The sequence below is a fragment of the Lissotriton vulgaris genome, chromosome 10 (genome assembly GCF_964263255.1).
Source record: "Lissotriton vulgaris chromosome 10, aLisVul1.2, whole genome shotgun sequence".
Taxonomy (NCBI): Eukaryota; Metazoa; Chordata; class Amphibia; order Caudata; family Salamandridae; genus Lissotriton; species Lissotriton vulgaris.
In genome coordinates, this window is record NC_141698.1 from 131617546 (window position 1) to 131639096 (window position 21551).

The following is a 21551-nucleotide window of genomic DNA, read 5'->3' on the forward strand; positions in this document are numbered from 1 at the left end:
TACTGTGACTCCCTTTGTGGGGTGCATTTAAGGTATTTCCGGGGTATGTTGATATTTTCTTTTTCTGTATGTAAAATATAAAATATTTTTGGGAGTTGTTTTCCTGCATTGAAAAAAGATAAGTGTATTTGTTCAAACAACTAATGAATTTATATAATGTCCAAGAGGCATTTTCTTGATGTGTTCATTTATCCCTGCTGCATGCCTCACTCACTCAATTACCACTGCATTTATCTTTGCCACTTGCCTCATTCACTCTCTGTAAGCTACACTCAACCCGGCTTCTTGCCACACTCACCCCACTATATAACCTAAAGCGGGGAGGCAGCAGTCCCAACCCTCCTGGCACCTCAGAGGCCTCCCTCACCAAGGGCTGCAGCAGGTAAGTGTAGTGTTTTTACTGACTGTTTGGTCCATGCGTGTATATATGAACGTATGTGTATTTGTGAGTGAGTGTTGTGAATGGGTATGTGTGTGCACATGTCTGCATATGAATGCATCAGTGTATGTGAGTATGCATGTATGTGGGCCCTCCCGCTCAACTCTAAGTTGTACTTACCATCCGCCACTTGTTGTCATGTTCGGCAGCCACTATAAGAGGAGTTTTACAGGAAAGAGACTGAGGGTCTGATTCACAAACGGCGTCCATACTCGCGGCGCAGGTCACGCAGTCGTGCGGGAGCCTCTGCACTCAGGGCAGATACTCCACAATCTTTGCAGGGACTTCGTCTGAGTGAGGAGACTCCCCAACAAGAGCGAGGACTCTTTATGAATCAGGCCCTGAGTGGCCGCCATGTGCAGCTAGTAGTGTGTAGTGTAAGAGGAGAGTGAGCCACAGTGCCTTTGTTCTGTAGGTATTGTTAGAGGAGTGTAAAGGGAGAGGTAGAACTACAATGTTCTGCAGCCAGCAGAAGAGGAGAGGTAGTCAGAGTGACTACATTCTGCAGCAATGTAACAAAAGAGAGAGTCAGAATGACTATGGTTCTGCAGTGTGTATGACAGGAGCGTAAGAGGCAAAGAGTTAGAGTGGCCACGTTCTGCAATCAGTGTAAGAATAGTGCAACAGGAGGACTAGGTAGATTGTCCATGTTCTGCATTCGGTATACGAGGAATGTAACAGGAGAGCCAGAGCGTCCATGTCCTGATTTCGGTATATAGAATGTAACGAGAGTGAGTGAGTAGCGATAGGAAGCTATATCACCAGTTTAGGGTCAGGTCGCTACCATTAAGATCTTTTACAAATAAGTGGCGGGGTCAGTCCAAAGAGTTTTGTCCCTGGTGTAGGGACCAGAAAGAGTCATTTGGCCATGTTTTCTTTGTCTGCCCTGCTTACCTAGCCCCCCGGAGAAAATAGTTAAAACCAATCTGTAACAACCTGAGAACACGGGTGGGTCAGGAGGCTCTATGGCTTTTGAGGACAAACACATCTGATCCTGTGGCCATAGCTGTAGCAACATTTTTGGGTTGGACATGGATTATTAGAGCAAGGCACCCACTTGACACCTGTTAGTTGATCTATTGATTGTTTTAAATTGTAATATACTTCTGGTACGTCTTTAATTGTAAATTTAAATATGTTTTATGTATCTTATTTAATTAGACTGTATGACAGGTCTAATCCATCATTTGGTGAGAATTGTGTTCAGAAATCAACTTTTTTAGCTAAGTCTTAATGCTTTTTATTATGTAGGATACACGCTGTAATTAGTTAGAGTAGAGTGTTTTATGAATGTCTTTTATGATGGAACATTTCGTAATAAAGACGTATGAACTGAACTGAACTGAGTGAGTGAGTGAGTCAGCGGCTACACTCTTCAGTAACTGTAAGAGCAGTGCAAGAGCGGAGAGAGCTGAAGTGGCCATGTTATTGGAGCAGTATAAGAGGAGTGTAACAAAAGAGCCAGAGTTGCCACATTCTGCAGTTAGTATGGGAAGAGTGTAACAGGAGTTCAAGGGGGGGGCATGTGCTACAGTCAGTATCCAAGGAGTGTAAAAGGAGAGAGACCCAGAGCAGCCACATCCTGCAACCAGTCACTGAAATGCTATACCAATTCTTGCTACATTAAATTGGCTTCAATAGTCAATCATTGATTTCTGATATAGATTGGGTTTTTTAGGATTGAATAGTACATCTGCCAATGTTGTGTACAATAGAATGAAAGGTCTCCAAAGACACTGGTCTCATCCCTTGACAGTGCACACACCAGCCAGTGCTTAATTTGCAAACAAATAAGTACCAGGGCTCTCGTCAGGAGGCCACTGCAGCTTGCACCACTCATTGCCCCTGCTAGCGCTGCCAATGCCAGTACAAACACAACTACTAATTATCACACATCCTACAAGTGTGACAATTCAGACTATTTGCAGCCCCTAAAGCTATAAGGATGGCTTGGGCAGATGGTAATAGTATTTTCTTTTATGTATATTGAATTAATAATTGACTGTTGATATGGTCATCACTAAATTAGCCAAACAGCGCCACCTTGCGGCAGACAGTCACAAGCGCCGGTGTTGACAATTAAGTGCTGATGCCGAGCACCAAAATCACCATATCAAATTAAGCACTGCACATACTACTTTTGGTAAACCTCAGCATACAGTTCAAAGCGGTGTTTAAAACCTGTGTTCCCTTACAGTTCGTCAGCCGTGCTGAGAATAAGTACAAGCGCATGAACAGCAACGAGCGAGTCCGCATTGTCACAAGTGGTGCTTTCGGGCCTGTGAGATCACCCAGCGAGGCTGCACGGAATTTACCAGACAAGCAGGAAGGTACGTGTCATGTGCACTTCATGGAATGCATTGTTTCTCAGAGGTTCTTTCATCAGTGAACTTTCAAATTTTTTTTTTTATATTTCTTTTTATTTAAGAAAAACAAGCAAGGCAAATACGATACATAGGAAAGTGAAGACTGTACGAGGGTAGAGCATTATATCTTCAAATGGTACAAGTGAACGAAACATTAAGGGGGGGAGAGGACACAGAGGAACATCAAAAATACACAATAAAGTGAGAGGGTCAGGGGGAGAGTGGGACAACAAGGACCTCGGCAACTGGCGGTACACATATATCCCCTCTATATCAACTTCCAATTAATTAAGTTAAAACGCTGTACATAGGTGTCATAAAATCAGTATGTCAAATGTAATTAAAGAAAAGGCTTAATCTTGTCAAGATGGGAAGACAAAACAAGACTAGATTGAAGAGGTTGCTGAGAACATTTGAAATATGCTTCTGCTGGGTTACTCACATCTTTGACTTGCTTGGAATTCTTAAGTATTGTCAGGATTAGCTCTAAAATTCGCCAACTGTTGCAGATGTGCTTAAGCACTTAACCTTGTCAGCATGTTGGTATACCAAAGTATCACGCTCAACTTTTGTTTTCTTTGTCACCTTGGATATATTTTTTCTCATTTAGAAACCCTTTCCACTACCTTTGCTGTCAACATTTGCCCCTTCTTGGAAATTGAGTTACTCCTGCCCCTGACATAAGTAAATCTCAACCAATTTCCTGGGCGAGAATTGTTCTGCAAAAAAATTTGTGAATGCCCCCAAATGTGGGAGGTGTTTGGGTGTTCATTTCTTTTAATTGACCACACCATCGTACATCCACAACCTACCCTGTTAGCAGATTTACCCATGTATAAAAGTTTGCCATACTTGCAGAATTTTGAGTGTGAGTAAATCTATTTATAGGGGGTCAATCTCAATAGGAAGCTCGATTGGACCCTCTGCAGTGCCGCTCTTCGTGCACCTAAGTTACTTTTTGGTTAACAAATAGCTTTGGAAATCTGGCCCTGTGTGAGTAATAGACATGAAGCATCATTCCGAACATCAAGAAGTGACAGATGTATTATGTGAGTGCTAGGAGTTGTATTTTGTATTATATGAGCATCATCAATGTGAAAGACAGTTATTAAATCTGGCTTTTCCAGACTTAAATAACTTAAATTAGAATGTGCAATGGAATGATCAGGCAGTGTTAACCTGTCAATTTGTATATAGTAGAGCATAAACTGACAATAAAGGCCCACTTTGCATAACTCTGAAACTTGAGATTTAGTAATTCTCTAATAATAATATAATATTGTGGAATATTGCAGGTCTGGCTAACTAGTTCTCTGATCCTATTTGGATGCAATTTGTGAAACAATATAGTGTGATCTGTTTGCAAGAAACATGGTTGGTGGATTGTAGCTTATTTCTGGAAGGTTATAAGGCTTTCTTTGTTCCAGCCTCTCCTTCTATGGTTGGTAGACCTAAGGGAGGCCTTGTTATATACATATATATATATATCCCTGGCAATAGACTGCCAGATCCAGGTTTTGCCTTCATCAAGCCCAGGTCTACAGTCTTTAGTTTTAATACAGGGGGCTAAACAAATTTTATAACTCTGTGGCATGTGCCCCAGATGGTTGTAATATCACATTGTTGGGTTTTTTCATAAGGCAGTTTTGTACTGTCAAATTACAAAATCTCATGGTCTTGGCGGATTTTAACATACATCCTTGCGGAGACCCAAGGACCACCGCACAGCGCACTTAGGCTGCCCTTGGGTGAGGAGGATCCTTTTCGAACATTCTGCCCAGGGGTAAGTATTGAATAATCTACTACATGAATTTGACTTAATGTCCCTCATGTCATTATCTGACCCATACAGCAAGGCACCTGTCTCCTCCTTCAAAGGGAGAGGTAGTGGTTCTTTTATAGATTCTTTTATAATTTCATCTTTTTTACAGTCTTTATTCTTTATTCTGTGGTTTTACTATTCTGGAAAGTACCTACAGCGACCATAACCCGTTCTGTGTCCAAATGTGTGGACCATTAATGACAAAAAAAGAAGAGTGGAGCATAATGGGACGATAAGACCAAAAAATGGCAGACGATGGCTCAGATGCACGCAGTTCTCCCCAGATGCTTTTTATATTGCAGTAAAAGAATCCTGTGCCACTGAATTAGCGCTGCGTACCTCTTCAGGTTTATCCCCGAGGGAGGTTATCAGCCCTTTTAACACTATTTCCACTAAAGTGGGTGAACTTTTAAGTGCCCCGACATGTAAAACTGCCATCACGACCCCTATATGGTTTGACTCGACCTGTTCACAGACGGCGATAAAGTTGAGTGAAGCCCTTAATGGTAACCCGAGAGATCAAACCTTGGCTAGAGCTTGCTGTAAAGAGTATAAACTGATATTGGCAAAACGCAAGTGTGTCCTGAAGGAGGAGGCTTGGAGGGAGCTGATTGAGTCAAGTACCCTGAGGAATAGCTCTAGGTTTTGGAGTATTGGTAATAGACCATTTTGGAGCATCAATAAGAAGGTAGTGAGCTAGGTATGCACATCACTGAGGATGAAAGGGTGTTCCATTTTAAAACCATGTTCGAAATCCCGCTTGAGCAAATTTAGATAGTATTGCCGGGTTAACTAGCAACAAAGCACCGGGACCGGACGGTATTCCCCTGGATTGCTTTAAATCTGACCCACTTTTTTGGGCCCCGGTCCTTGTGGCAGTATTCAATACAGCAGCCAGGAATGGATGCCCTGAGTCCTGAGCACCCGTTTTTAAAAAGGGTGATCGGGACAGCACACACTGCTACAGGCCGATTTCACTCCTGGACTCGGTGGTCAAGGTAGTGGGACATTTCTTACTGGAAAATTTTCCACCTGGGCAGAGGAACACAATATAATTTCTGACGTTGAGTTTGGATTTTGTCCAGGCGGGTCAACCAGGGCCCAATGCCTTAAATTAACCATGCTAATCAGGTAAAAATATACGGTTGCGCGTTCTGGTACCATCTACCTAGCCTTCATGACCTTGTCCTCCGCGTTTGATTGCGTGTACAGGGCAAAACTGTGGCAGTCCATGAAGGACATTGGGGTTGACAGTAACATCGTCAATTTCCTAGAGGACCTTCACAGGGCAACCAAGGCCAACGTGAGATTTTCACAGGACCTTCGCAGGTCATGGAACTTTGATATAAAGAGGGGCGTACGCCAAGGTTGCATTTTGGCCCCATTTCTGATTAACCTCTACATCAACGATCTAGATAGAGCTTTAACAGCTACAGGGGTAGATTATCCGTATGCAGGGCGACGTGGTCCCCCCGTCCTACTATATGCAGATGACGCAGTCCTTATATCCAGGACTGCTAGGGGTCTCCAATCTCTGCTAGATGCCTTTTCCAACTTTTCTGCAGCCATTTTTTATTTTGTTTCTAAACTAGGTAAGAGACCTTTTGCCGCCCTGCTGAAGGTTTATCAAGCAAAAAGTGTAGCTCTCGCCTGCTATGGGCGCGAAATATGGGGGCATGTCTCCCCAGATGTTTTACAGGTGGTTGAGAACACTTTTTTGAAGCGCCTGTTAGGTCTTCCCTGTGGTCTGTCTAATTTGGTGGTTCACAAGGAACTGGGGGTGCCCTACCTAAGTGATATTGTGGCACTTCGACCCTTATGTTTTGGCTAAACAGTTGGCTGAACAAAGAATTAACTCTTAATCAGCTGATTTTAAAAGAGTGCATGAACCTTGACAACGCGCTCAGCATACCTTGGCTTAGATACATTAAGGGGTCGATTCCGATTCGGGAAAAACCGCTCCGAATAGCTGTTCGGAGCGTTTTTCTCGTACGAATCGTACCCTGCAACGTCCCCCGTACGTACGACGAAGTACGATTCGTACCAGGAGCCGTACTCCGTACGAGTTGTACAAGACACCGTATGACTCTAATCTCTGTACGATTCTCCCTCGGAACCTGCTGTACGCGACATCTGTACAGTTCGCGGCTGGTTTTTACGACCCAGCAAGTACGATACGTGTCGGGTACACACCGTACGACCCTTTTTCTACGAGAGCTAAAAACAGCCGTAAAAGCAGAGTTCGTGCCGAAACAGGTACGGAACGTCCCCCCCGGGTACGGTGCGTACCCCCCATGATCGCAGGGGTATGCACCGTACCCCTGCGATCATGGAGTGTACGAGCCGTACCCCAATTGTACGATCGGTGATCGGTGTACGATCGGTGTACGAGCCGTACCCCCATTGTACGATCGGTATACGAGCCGTACCCCCATTGTACGATCGGTGTACGTGCCGTACCCCCATTGTACGATCGGTGTACGAGCCGTACCCCCATTGTACGATCGGTGTACGAGCCGTACCCCCATTGTACGATCGGTGATCGGTGTACGAGCCGTACCCCAATTGTACGATCGGTGTACGAGCCGTACCCCATGTACGATGGGGGTACAGCTCGTACACCGATCGTACAATGGGGGTACAGCTCGTACACCGATGGTACAATGGGGGTACGGCTCGTACACCCCATGATCGCAGGGGTACGTGCCGTACCCCTGCAATCATGGGGGGGTACGCACTGTACAGGGTGTATGTAATCGTGCGCTTTTCCGTACTAATCGCCCTTACCTGACGTGGACCGTACGAATCGCGTCCTGATACCCCGGTCCGGATCGTACTCGTCGGGTCGTACGGCATGTGTACGAGTCGTACGGTTCACAGTCTCAGCCTTGCAATACGTACGGATCGCGGCGATTCGGACGGATTCACGGAATGCGGATCGTACTACGCGACTCGGACGGACGGGTACGATTCGTACGGAAAGGGCTACGAATACGAATCGTACGGTGGATTTTTTTACCAGATCAGAATCGAGCCCCTAGTGTCCGCAAATTATTAATGTTAAAGACAATTCCATCAGCTGAGCCTTATCTTCTGGATTTTGTATCCACGTATGAGCGGTTTTTATTGACCAGGTTTGGCCTGGATATTTTTCACCTCCTGCTTGTCCTTCACAGAGGAGCAATAGAGGTCAGTTGTTAGCACCCTGTGTCTGCGACAGAGAGTCCACACAGGATCTGCTACATTTTATGTAGATTTTATGAGGTTCCCCGGAAGTAGTTTTTAGTCCCCATTTTAAAGAAATTAATTTTAAACAGGCTCATCCAGCTCTCCTGTACCTCCAACTGCTGAAGGATGATTGTACTTTTTTTATTGTTGGCTATCTGAAATCCAAGGGGAAGACCAGGGCTTGTCTTGACTAATATTCACTTAGGATGAAGATTTTAGTCCACACAGATGGGATAAATGTTTCAGAGGGTTAGGATCATTTTACGGGGAAGTACAGATTAAAAGGGGATACTATTTGACTTTGAACTTTGCACTTTATTGTCAGAGATTGTCATGGGAGGTTGTGCTATGTATTTTAATTATGTTTTATTAGGCTTGTTATTTCGTGGAATCATATATTTTGATGTAATTTGGATGTTTTGTAACTTTTATGGTATTATTTCTGTGAAACCGAAAAAAGTGTATTTGATTTGATTTGAATTCTCAATTACTCAGTCAGAATGTGGCTTGGAGCTATTCTGATGCTGCTTGGCAATTGGCATTGAAAAGTTCATACTAGCTTTTGTAACCTTAAGGAATTTTCTAAGCACCAGCGGTCCCAGTGCACATGTTCTAATGAGATTAATGAACTTCTTTAAAGACATTGACATTTTGATCATTTCCCTTGTACCCAGTTATATTCCTTCACCTTTGGCTCACTATGCATAACAGGGGAGGTGGGCATTTACCTCATGATAATCTAGAGCATTTATTAATGCACTCTAAATTTATCTGAAAGAAAGGCATTGATAATCCCTTTTAGATTTTTCCATAGTTTCATCTGGAATATAAAATGATCCAGAAAAATACTGGTTTAAAATTTCAGAGAAACATTTGTTGCTACTTGTGGAGGTACTTGATTGTGGACTTTCCAGACGCCATTTTGTTTTCTTTTTTGAACCTTTAAGGTCTTCCTGTGAACAAATTCTGAAGTTATTGCCTGGCCAACTTGTATGATAGCAAAGCAAAAGACTGCTCCACTGAATGTCACACCTCTGAAAGAATAAACAGTAATGTTTCTAAAGGTGCTTAAGATAGTCAGCCCTTTTCCCAAAGACACATGTTTACAATCTTGTAAGGCCATATAGTTGTGGGTGGAACTCAAGTTAGATATAGAAGTGGTATTGTCAAAGCTTGATTTAGTAATGGGCCATGTCATCCAGTATGGCTCATCTATATCCAATTTAGTGGAGAGTCATAATGTGGAATTTGTAGACAGTCACTTTTTTTTTTAAATCAAAGCACTGACTAGAATAGGTCAAACATGGATGCCATAGATGAAGCACAGGCTTCCCCAGGACCTGAGGATTAAAGGATCACTGTTAACTAATTCCCGACTGTTAATTAATTACTGGAGTTCTGAAAAGAACAACTAATCCTAAATTAAACATAGAATATATCATTATATGACTGTAGAATGCACTATTAGAAGAAAAGACATTTACTGGATTTCTTAGAAAGTCTAAATTCTAAAGAGTGTTGGTTGCTCAGAACATATTTTATGCAACTTTTAGACAACCATAAGTTTTCAAAACTTCCGATTCATTGGCTAAATTGTGTCGTCCAAAAAAGCCAAATGTGATTGAGGAAGTAGAATAAACAATGAGAGTAGGTCTGTTCTTGAAGTGCCTTTCAGATAAATGATGGGAATCATTGTCCTTTTTTGTCAGATGAATATCAGGATCCAATGACAGCAGTTGATCGATGGGTCAAGAATGGCTGTAAGGCCGGGTCTGGTGGTTTAGTTGAGTAAAAATGTATTGACTGTAGGCATCTGTGTTTGACCTTAGTGGGACCCCCGAGCTTTAGTACTTCCAAGATAGATAACATGAATACAATATGGTTGAGTAACAATAAATACCAATTAACTCTCAATAATGCATAGATATCCCTTCCTCTTGGTTGAGCTTATGCTGTACAAAAATACCTTTTAGGTTAAGTAACACAAGGGTCATTTGACAGTACTCATACAGTCCACTATAAAATACCCATCTTGTTTGTTGAGGGGAAAAGAAGTGAGGAAGAAAAGAAACAAATTTTAAATATCATAGGTTGGCGACCGAGCTCCAATTTAAGATTATGCATAATAATCTACGATAAATTCAACCTACTGCAGAATGCAGTGGAGTTTCAAAGTTTTGGTTGGTGGATACAACCTTAAATAGTCAATATATAAAAGGTTTGGAAAAATATCAAAATTATCCATAAAGAAATTTAAAATCCAATTATAAGTATTTATTACTCAGAAAGTTAAAAAGAAGGATTGTGATTTAGGCAGGTAAATGGTATTATTCTAAAAAAAATAGCATATGGAATTCTGCTACTGAGATTTTGTCTGTTACAAAATTCTGAATATTTATGTTCCAAATTTCAATTTCAGTTTGATGTGAAGAATAATATATGCATTCCAATTCCCTTTTTAAATATTGAAGTCTCATTTCTCACTCTCTTTGCTAATCACTTTCTACTTCTATTCCTAAATCATCAGAATTGATTGCAGCAGGAAGAATCTTACCTACCAAAACAGCCTTCCCCATCCATCAAGAAGAGCTTTCCACGCTGGCACAGTGTCTGTCCAGCATTTCTACCCCTTTCAGGTTAACAGTTAAGGGTGGAAAGAAATGTTAAAGACTCTCTATGTGGAGGTATTAAAAACTTCTGCAATTTTCTGAAGCTCCGACCCCATGCTGAGAGTTAACTACAATCACAGTTTACTTTTTATAATTATTCCCAATTTCAATCCCATTCGATATGTTTTTGGGCATCTTTGAAATCTCACATAATCAGTTTATACTTCCAGTTAAGAATAATAATGAGTTGCTTGTTCCTAGTTTAGGTTCACTCCCATTTTACTACAGTATAGGTTGCCTCAAGTGTCACTATTAGGAATGTGCAATGATCGAGAAATTAGACTTTAACAAATGTGTAACTTATTTTTTTAAACTATGCCCACTTTGAAAATGTCATGATAAGTTTTAAAATATAAATAGCATGTGAAATATCATGCAAAAGGTAGAATTAGAGGGACAAAATGCCACCCTCAATCTAACTTTCTTTGCAGGAGCAACCTAAATCATAATTGCTTTTTCTGGAAATTCTCCCACCAGTGGCATTTTGTAGAGCTGCCAAACTGTGCAGCTAGATAATGATGCAAAGTTTGACACCTTCATAAACCTTCATAGAAAAAACTACAGTTTCGCCCTGCCCGTATTGCACCAAATGTAACATAAGCTTCCTTCCTATTGTGGAGGAATTGATTGATTTCTAATTCATGGTCCTGCTCTCTCATATCCATATTGTCCTTGCAGATCTTGACCCAGACAGTGACATCAATAGGAGCCTGAATCTCATACCTTATAGTCTGGTACACCCATTCCATTCAGCACGCCGGCGACCCATCATCTTCACACCTTGCATGCTGACGAAGACCGTAATACAGAAACTACTCAATTCTGTTGGTGCTCAGGAGTTTAACATTTGCAAGCCGGGTAAGGGAGGAGAGAACTGTACATACTTTACGGCATCCTTTGATATACATGCAGTTATTTGCTATACCAATGTATATATGTATGAATAAGACATAACACAGAGCCAGTTATATAGCGATTTTGTTTCTTCTATCATGTAATGTTCAGTCCATCATAAGGGAAGAGTACCTTAGAGCGGGCATTGCTGTTTCGGATAGGTAATGATGAGATGTAAAGATCACAATATGTTTTTTGGTCCCTGTTGGATGGTGTATATTGCACTTATTTTATATTGTTCATATAGGTCTTTTCTCAAAATGCTTTGCAAAAAAATCAGGTGGCTGAAAGAGTTTGCAATAAGAAAGCAAAAAAGTACTTTGTGTAGGTTGTGTAGATGTAGGGCTAGTTTGCTAGAAGGGGTCACTAAGATGAGGTGATGACTTTAGGACAAGTGTGAGGAGAAAAGGATGGAAGTAGAGCAGCTAGAAAAGGAAATTTGTTCCAATTATGATGGCCATTTAAAGACATAGATCTAAAATATGAGGAGCTCAGGGGTAGGATGAAAGAATTTGGGAATATGAGAAAGGTCATATCATTTGAGAAGAAAATGAAGAAAAGGGTTTAGAAGCCATGCTTACTTTTAAATAATATAAGAAGTAGTATTGGTTGAGAAAACGAAAGGAAAGCTTAGGTAGAAAAACTGATGAGGGAGGTATGTGGGCTAATAATGGTATGCTGGCTATAAGTCTGATTAGGTGTAATAGAGGGACAAATGTGGTTAGTGAAAATAGATTGAAAGATCCCAGAGGTGAAATAAGCACATTTAAATGTAAGAAGAGTTTTCATTGCCTAAAATTTGATCATAGAACATATTTTCCAATTTATATTCAGATGATACCTGTATGCACTGGGGATAGTAAGAAGGTGGGAGCAATGAGTCACAGATTAGTCCTAGATTCTGTGAAAAGAAGAATGAGCTAACTGTTCCTATCCCAGTAATCTGCAATTTTATGGGGTTTCATTTTTCTTTTCATGGTTTTATATTAAAAGGAATTTTAAGTGCTAAAAGGCACATAACTATATGGTTTGTGTGGGTAACTAGACAAGGTAACCATTTATAGATTTGGAAATTGCAAAGCATGCTGGTGCTCGGCCCCTAATGGAAAGAATGAAGGCATTCTCAGGCACATCAAATATCATTCTAGATAGGTAGAGAAAATACAGTGTTCCCTTACCAATGAGATATACCAGTTCCATAATTCTTGACAGGCTGCAGTGCCCCTTAAGTTTTCCTACTATTCCACTACCAAATACCCCAGGGGACAAGAGGGTGAGAGATAGACAGATATGTAGATAATTATCACTGTTTGCCATCCATCAGAGGAGAGGGTATAGGCCGATATGCCTAAATACATCTAGCTACCAGGTCAAGAAATTAAAACAAGGCTTTTGATCCCCTTTGGGGTCTAGGATGCTAGAAACTACATCAATGCCTTTATCAGAGAAGAAGTGTGTTGTCATCCCTCAGATGCTTTTCGTATTCCTCTCCTTAATAAAACACTTAGGGGGAGGTGCCCCACCACTGGCACAATATGGAGCATACATTCTCTTTTATTTTCCAAACAATATTTATTATCTCTGATTCCCTCACCTCCTCCAACCATTGTGATGTCCAGTATGCTCAGAACAAAAACCTGGCAAGACAATTAAAAGTAAAAGATGAACTGCTGTATTGCACTATTTGAATAAATATCAGTCTTGAATATCAGGCTCCCCAAAAACTGATAGGACTGACAGAATACAGAAAAGTACTTCTTTCTTTGAAATAAGTGTAGGCAGCAGCGGCCTGTTCAGGTAAGAACGGTGGGCAGGGTTGGGGGCGGGGGGGGGGAATTTGACCGACGACAATGAGGGAAAATGATATAAATGATTCATTTTCCCTAGTCGTCGTCTGTCGAAATTACACACCCCACCCGACGCCCACCGCTCTTACCAGCATTGGCCGCTACTGAGTGTAGGGCAACCGGTGTTATGCAATGTATCGCCGCACATGCCCTGCAGTCAACACTGCTATAGGTGGGTGAAATGTTTTGTTTAAATTTTATGTATAAAATAGCTGGTATGTTTTAATTTGAATTGCCATATGTAGATTTCAGTTTACAGGCATTTATCACAATTTAAAAAATGTTTGAGAGTACAAAATACAAAGAACATTCAAAGTAAAAATGTCAAGCTTTTTTAATGTATACTTTATATTGTATATAAAATATCCAGAGGAACAAATGGAGGAAAGAAATTGGATGTATCACTAAAATGTACACACAGTGAAAGAATAACAAATATGATTTCTAATAAAAAGTAGAAAATGTCTAAATCAATACAGAGAAATTTGCTGAGATACAAAGCTTTTTTTTCTAAATAGTGTGAACCTTTGATGCTAACATTTTCACTTGCAAGTAACTGGCTTGTGTAGCTTTAGATAATTCAATAAACAGATTAAAATCCGGCCATGTGTGCGCCCTGTGATGGCCATTTCAACTGAAAAGTTTCTGTTGTGGCAAGCCAATGAGAGGCTCCAGGTCTGCAGACCAGACTTTAGACTGTGTACTCAAAATAGACAATGGGAGCAAAAAGCTCCCTCGTCCAAATGTAGCCTTTTATGAGTTTTTTTAAATGTTAGTCCTGCGAACATTCCACAAACGTGGGTTCTGGCTGTGGTCTAATTTTTAATTTTTATAATGCTAATTTATTGCAAAGTACTGAATAGATTTACACCTAACCAAGCAAAGACTTTTCCCTGAGTAAAGTTCTAGTTATATGCCAAGTTTAGTCTAATCCTATTCAGTAGTTTAACCACATGGCTGCTGGGCGTTTTCCCCCCCTGTGCTGGAAAATGCCATTTTAGTGGCACCATGACGAGCTCAGCTCGTCATCAGCACACGACACCCGTGGGTGATGACGAGCTGAGCTCGTCATCAGCATCGAAAGGGTTAAGAGCTTTGCACACTCCAAGTACCAATGACTGATTGGCCGGCCGTCTTGGCCTGGCCAAAAAGTCCTACGCACTTTGCATGTTCTCCACCAGGCTACATTATACAGCCTGTTGGGGAACATGCCCAGACCACCAGTCGACACCTGAGCGCCAATCGACGAAGCTCAGACCAACCACAATGCTGCATTGCAGCGTTGTGATTGGCTATGGGGAGCCTGAGTGCCTCCTTGTTCCGGGACTCGCAAGAAGCGGAGGAGAGACGCGGCCGTCGGAAGAGGTAAGTGAATTTATTGTTTATTTTGTCCCCCCTGCAACTCACCCCTTCCCCCTCCTGCCCCTCCACCCTCATTCCCTGCCACCCACTACTGAAAACACTTCTGTTTTTTAATACCCATCACAGATTTGCATGAAACTGGAAACATTAAAAGCAATCTAAAAGAGTAAATGTCTGTCAAGTGTGGTGCAGATCCATAAAAATTTGCCAAAGATATTAGCAAATCAAAGAACTGTCTCATCTGGGTGAAATCTGAATTTCTTCAATGTGTTTAACTTGTTATGTTATGTTATCTTCAATTATTTGTAAAGAGCATATGTTGCCCAATGGTGCATGCTATTTAAATAGGACTGTTTTTAAGCCCTCTTAAAAGGAGCATGCAGATACATTTATTATAGGGAGTGAGGGAGGTTATTTCATAACTTGATATTAAAAGAAGCAAATAGCTCTGCCTCCACAGTGGGATTTCCTGAATGGGGTGACCTTAGGTTATGCTCTTTAGCTGAACGAAGACAATGAGCTAAACAGTATTCATGAAACTTATCTTGAAGACAGGGAAGGCCTCTTTTGTACACGGAATAGTAAACCACGCAGAGAGATCTGAACAGAAGTATCTGTTCTGTAGCAAGTGTAAGTACTAAGGGGAAATGTACATCTGCCTTTTAAGGTTGAAAATCAAACGCACTATTAGGTTCTGAAGCAGTTAGAGCTTCTGAGGACCAGACTTGGGAGCCCTTAAACATAAATTGCTACAGTAGTTTATCCTGAATGAAAGAAGAACTTGTGCTGATAGCCTGGGACCCTCAAAAGAGAGAAAGGGAAAGATTCCCTTCAGCAATTTATAATTAAAAAATAGGAAACTACCTCCCTGCTGATTTGCTATACAAATGACAGATTCCAAACACACCCCTAAATTCGTGAATCCCATTGTAGGTGCAGGGGTGGGGACAAATCCAATAGATACCAGGGGGCAGATTTACAATAACTGGCGCATCCCCAGGGATGCGCCAGTTATTCTGCGCCGCAGCTCCGCCACCCATGGTGCGCCGCATTTACAATGCGGCGTACCATGGGGCAAAAACGGCACAGATGCGTGACGCATCTGTGCCATAAAGGTGACGCATTGATGGAGTTGCGTCGCAAGCGCGACGCAGCTCCAGCAAGGCTCAGGGGTGCCCTAACTGTCCAATGCTGCGTCAAGCCTTACGCCTGCTTCAAGCAGGCGCAGGATTTTGACGCAGCATTGGCCTAAAAGTGACTGAGTGAAATCTTGTAGATTTCACTCAGCCATTTTTGCGAGGCGCACCTGTCCCTGAACGCCCATCCTGCGCCGGAACGCCCACATGTGGCGCAGGGCTTTACAACGTGACGCATCTGCCTAGATGCGTCACGTTGTAAATAGGTCGCAGGGATGCACCACGTTTACGTCGCCGTTGCATGATGCAAACGTGACGCAAGTCCAACTTAAATCTGCCCCCAGGCATCTGACGAGCTAGCTTTGTTCTTTACCTAATACCAGGACCTCGGTCTTCTCGGTGTTAAGCATCAAGGCATTCTGCTTCATTCATTGGCCATCACAAATAGCAGGCATTAAATGCGGTGCAGTTTTGATTTTGTTTTCTGCAAAGGCAGATAATGATTTGGGTGTTATCAGCATTTATCATAAAATGAAACCCATAAGCTCAAATAAGTTTAGCCAAAGGAGTAACATGAACATTAAAAAGAGCAGGAATCAGAGGTGAGCTCTGATGATCTCCAGACCCTACGGGAAACTCATCCTGCATCAAGGAAGTGATTGTATCTTTCTAATGGTGGTCATTGAGAAAGGAAGCTAGCTCTTGTAAGGCCAAGCCCCCAATGTTATTGGAGAGAAGGAAGATGATGGTGTAAGTGGTCAGTGGGTCTAACAGGATCACGGCTGCACAGTCACCCAGATCTAGGACCCATCTCAACTCATCAGCCACGGCTAACAAAGCCGACTTCATATTATGGGTCGGTTTGAAGTCCGATTGAGCCAGGCCGGAAGCCTACATGGATCCCAAAAGTGATGACAAAGTGACATTCACATATTTATCTAGAATCTTAAAGGGGACAAGTGATTATAAAACAGGCTGAGAATTGTCTAGAACAATAGGACTCACCAAAGGTTTCTTTAAAGTTGGTGCAGAAACCACCTCTTTCCAGCTACATGGAAATGCCGCTGAACTCAGTGTGGCGTTACATAACCTAGTGAAAATGGGTCCAAACTTACTAACTATCAAATGTCTCATTTTCGCTAAACAGAGATTTAGAGGGGAGTCTAATTTAATGGTTAGATACAACTTGTTTACAGAGCTGAAAGATATTGGCTCCAACAGCAGAATCTGATCTGGGGCCGTACTAGAATATGTTTGCCCAAGTCACATTGACAAAAGACTCCACCAGGGTGGAGTGAGGTTTATTATTTTCTGAAAGAAGAAGGATGCCAGCTAGCTATTGATTTTCTTGGAATCTGCAATAATCAATGAGAGGCACTAAGGATTCATGAAATAATTCACAATATTAAAAATCTTCTTTGAATCATTATTTGATGCTGTGATCCCTGCTGCCCAATAATTTATCTTGGCTGCTCTGATCAATTGTCTATAGCAATGCAGAGAATTTGAGTGCTTCATTTTATCTTCACCATTGTAGCCTTTCCTCCAAACCCTCTCAAATCTTTTGCAACTTCTCTTGGGTTGCAAAAGATCCTCAGAAAGGCAAGCTGCCGGAAGTCTGGCCTGCAATGGCTATAGCTTTCTCATTGAGGCGATTACATCCAAAGCCCTACTAATCCAGGTATTGCGTAGTTCAGTTAGATCTTCTACCTTTTCCACCATAAAATTAAATGCCAACCAGGCTTCTTCCAGATCATCTAAAAAAACCCTCTTATTTTACTTTGTGGTATGCCCGCGGCTTGTGCACAGCCAAAGATGAGACTTTAGATAGTTGTTTTTGTGTTGCATATTTATATAGCACAATCTCAACCCGAAGGTATTGGAGCGGTTTACATGAGCACCTTATTTACAGTACACATTCAGGCACGGGGAGATGAAGTGATTTTGCCGAGAATCACAGGACGTGGACGCGACCCCGAGGCTCAAACCCTGGTTTCCAGCACCAAAGTCGACAGTCTAGCTGACGGACCACATCCTCTCCTAAGCTCCCAGTTAAATCCAGACCATGTTAGTGGAACACCTTAATATAATTAGTTTTCTTCTTAAAAGAGAGTAACCAGTGAAATGTTTGGGACTTAATAGACTGAAAACCTTTATCTGGATTTCTTAAACCGCACCAAACGTAGCACATCAAAAGAAACTTTTTGCTTCTTTGTTACTTTGCCCCTCCCCCCTTTCATTGATTTGCCCGAAACTGGCTACACACATAAAATATTAAACATACTAAATGCCTACCAGTTTCATGCTGATTTGTTAAATGATGCCACATTTATTAGCAAATTAACACTTTGTTGGCACCTCTTTCAACTGTGCACCCCTTGACATATTCTCACAAATTTCAAACTACAAAAAGAAAACTAAACATGCTAAGTATCAGCCAAATTGTAAGCAAATTAATCAAACAGCACTAAAGTTATGGGTCAATGAAAACAAATGTTTCAGCCATCAACATATCTTTAACTTTTTTAACCTTTTAAAGCCCACTCAAGACATTTCCCCGAGGTGCTTTTGAAGAAGAAAAGGGTTTGAGTTTTCCTGCAGAAATTGCATTGGGGAATGTACATCTTTTTGTGTGGTGTTTTCTCTTGGTAATCCATTTGTTACTATGCAGTACCAAATACAGCTAAATGTTCCTTCAATATATCAGTAGGTTGTTTTTTCAAACTTGTTCAATATTCATATTCGTATTCATACAAAGAATTTGGCATGCAGTTTTATGAAAAAAAGTTTGTTTCCTCTTTAGACATTGTAAGTAAAGAAGAGTTCCAACGAAAGCAGAAAGCAGAAGTCATTATCTCCTTTCGAGAACAAAATGCAAAAACCTATGAATGCATTACGTCAGCAAATATTGAGTCTATCGCTGAAAAGGTAATGTGTAACTCATGCAAAACTAGAGTTCATTCACAAGGCTGCTATGAAAATGATCATATGGTTTGTAGATTATGAATTAATAGTATGTGAATGTTATTTCCAAGTTAAAAGTGAACTTTCAGTCAGTGGAGAAGATGAGTTGATATTGACTGCAGCAAAGCTTAGGCATTTTGAAATCTGACCTACCAATACAATAAGTGAGGATCATTTTAGAATATTAAAAGCCCTCACTAATATTGGGACATAAAGTACTGTTGCAAGCATCCTGCTCCTACACAGAATTGTGCACAGAGACCCAGGACATCAGTGAATTGTGGTGTACCAGAAACTTACCTCAGTACCTAGAAAACCTGAGGAAATATAAATTTTATGGTCAAGATGTGTTCCCTAGCGCGTACCCCACCGTCTCCATGTACGAGTTAAAGTGCATGTAACTTCCCTCCTGTACCAGCTATGAAGACGCAAATACATTTGCGTCCAACGTTAACATGTCCTCTTTCAGACCCACCATGAATGGGTTGAATGGTCCGTTCCTAAGTATGCTATGCCAACGTCTTTTTGTAGTGTACTTATACGTTTTTCAGCTCTGGCTGAGTAGGCCCTGAATTTCTGCCACCGAGCCTCTTTTCTGGCTTCTGACTCCAAGGGCCTCTGCCCATGCTGCCCCTGTACTCGTGAACTCTGACTTACTTTCAGCGCGGCCCCTCGCGCTCAGCTCAGCCTGCTGCCTGCCAAGATTGACTATAACCTTCGAGTTATCTGTTCCGCCCCCCGAAAATACATTCCTGCCTGCCAGTTTCAGTAAACATTCCCCTCAGCTGCAGAGCCAAAGGGCCGGCCTGTCTCTATGCAATTAATTCAAGTAATTCATAACCCTTGTTGCATTGCTCCCATGGAAGGCCCATGCCCCCACGCTTCTCATACAGACACTCAGGTGCTTATACACGCACTCACAGCAAGTATAGAATAGCTTCTGCCCTAGAGACCTTTCCGTCCAGATAGCTTAGTTCCTAAACATCAGATACCAGATATGATAGAAGCACAAGTTGATCTGACATGCCAGACTTCTGTCTCTTTCCGTCAGTGTAAATGTCAAGTCCCCTGCACCCTCCAGCTTCACGTCAATCACACGTCATGCAGCTGCGCGCGCATCCAAGCTTCCGATTTCTGCTGACATTACAACATTTCTGTTAGTGCCACCCCTTTTGTGACACCTATCAGTGACGTTTCTAGCACACACCTCTAGTTCACGCCTCTTGATTACGCACTTGTACCACGTGTATACTGTTATCTTGTCTTCTCTCAGCTGTTACGCCTTCTGCACTGTTGCTTATGGCATGAATTAAGTATATAAGCTATGTACTGTTAATAAAATGTAGCGCTCTATCCCTTCTGACACCCCTGTGGTGGTCAGAACATGATATCCTAGTCATGACCATTCCTTTTTAAGGAATAAAACCCCTAAGAACTCTAACACCACGGACTCTGTCTTTTTCTTCCGATCTGAGTTATTATTGATTAAGTACTTACCTTGCATAGAAATTAAGAGAGTAAATTAATTATTTACGTCATTTGGCGCCCGAACAGGAACCCCTCCCCCACCTCACGCGCCGGTTGGCGCATTGCAAGCTCTGTCCCCTGCCATCAGTTAGATGGACCATACGCGTACCGGCAGGATTTCCTGCATCTCCCTCTGACCCACGGAGGTGACGAAGACTGCGATCAGTGCCCAGACGAGGCGGTGAGGAGTGCGGAGGATCCCGACCAGAGCCTAGCCGAAAGAAACAAGGTCCGAGGTGTCAAGAGGCCCACCAGGTTTCCGAAGTTTTCCGAAATTTCCCGAAGTTTTCCGAAGTTTCGAGTCGAGTCCAGTCGAGTTTTCCGAGGCCTTCTGTTTTCCGTGCTTCCCGGTGAGTACCATTGCTGGGACGTATCTAGACGGGTTTGGGTACACAAGTCCGGTCTGCACTGTTTTTAGGCAGTGTATCTGTACTGTTTAGCAGTATATCTAGTATTCTGAATTTCTGAATTTCTGCACTGTTACACCAGTGTATCTGTACTGTTTAGCAGTACATCCGGTATAGGGGGTAGTCATCTATGTCTCCAATGTCTTTTCATGTGATTAATGTTGTGGTATGAATGTGACCGTTTTATGTGCATTATTGTGTTTTCTTGTATAACTAGTTATATTCAGAATTAAGTATCAAGGATCGCGCATTCAGTATCAAGTAGGCAAAATGCCGTTTTTCAACAAGTTAAAGCAGATAGGAACTAGGAAAGAGATACTAGAGGAAGAAATTCCTATCCCCCCTAGGGACACTCCAGGTAACTTTATGTACCATAAACATGGCATAGACGCCATATTGTATCTAGACTTATGGACTGACTATACTAAACACCTAGACGAAAGACACAGATGGCCAGTTAATGGAACATGGGATGCCGAGTGCATCATGAAGGTCGAGGAAGCACTACGGAAAAAGAAAGCCAGACAATCTCAGAAAGACGCCATAGAATTTTGGTGTAAGGAATCACATAAACGTGCTGAAAGAGCACTCCGTAGAGAAGACAGACTTAAAGAATCAGATAAAGCTCAAGAAAACGAACTAGTTACCGAAGGAATCCGAGTAAAAACAGAACAAATAGATCGCATCCGAAATAGCCAAGTAAACGGCATGTATCTTATGGCCGAGGGTACACCTGACGCCATTTCAGAAATACCGAAAAATCTGCCGCCACCACTGGTTCCAACTAAAGTAACTCATAGGGCCACTAAAGATATATTCCTGAATTCCTATCTAGAAGATGTAGCGCCAGCTTACACCAATCTGCCTGTTCGTGCCCTGCCTACTGACAG

The 21551-nt window shown here is 41.9% G+C and overlaps 1 protein-coding gene across 4 annotated transcripts in view; it reads left to right on the forward strand.

Moving 5' to 3' along the window:
- The window catches only part of CARD11 (caspase recruitment domain family member 11), a 663926-nt gene that overhangs the window by 583614 nt on the left and 58761 nt on the right, over positions 1-21551 (forward strand). For all 4 annotated transcript variants that reach the window (XM_086940703.1, XM_086940702.1, XM_086940700.1 and 1 more), the window contains exons 20-22: positions 2637-2769; positions 11203-11382; positions 18567-18691. In XM_086940703.1, coding sequence (XP_086796829.1) covers positions 2637-2769; positions 11203-11382; positions 18567-18691 — 438 coding nt within the window. The remainder of the gene's footprint in view (positions 1-2636; positions 2770-11202; positions 11383-18566; positions 18692-21551) is intronic.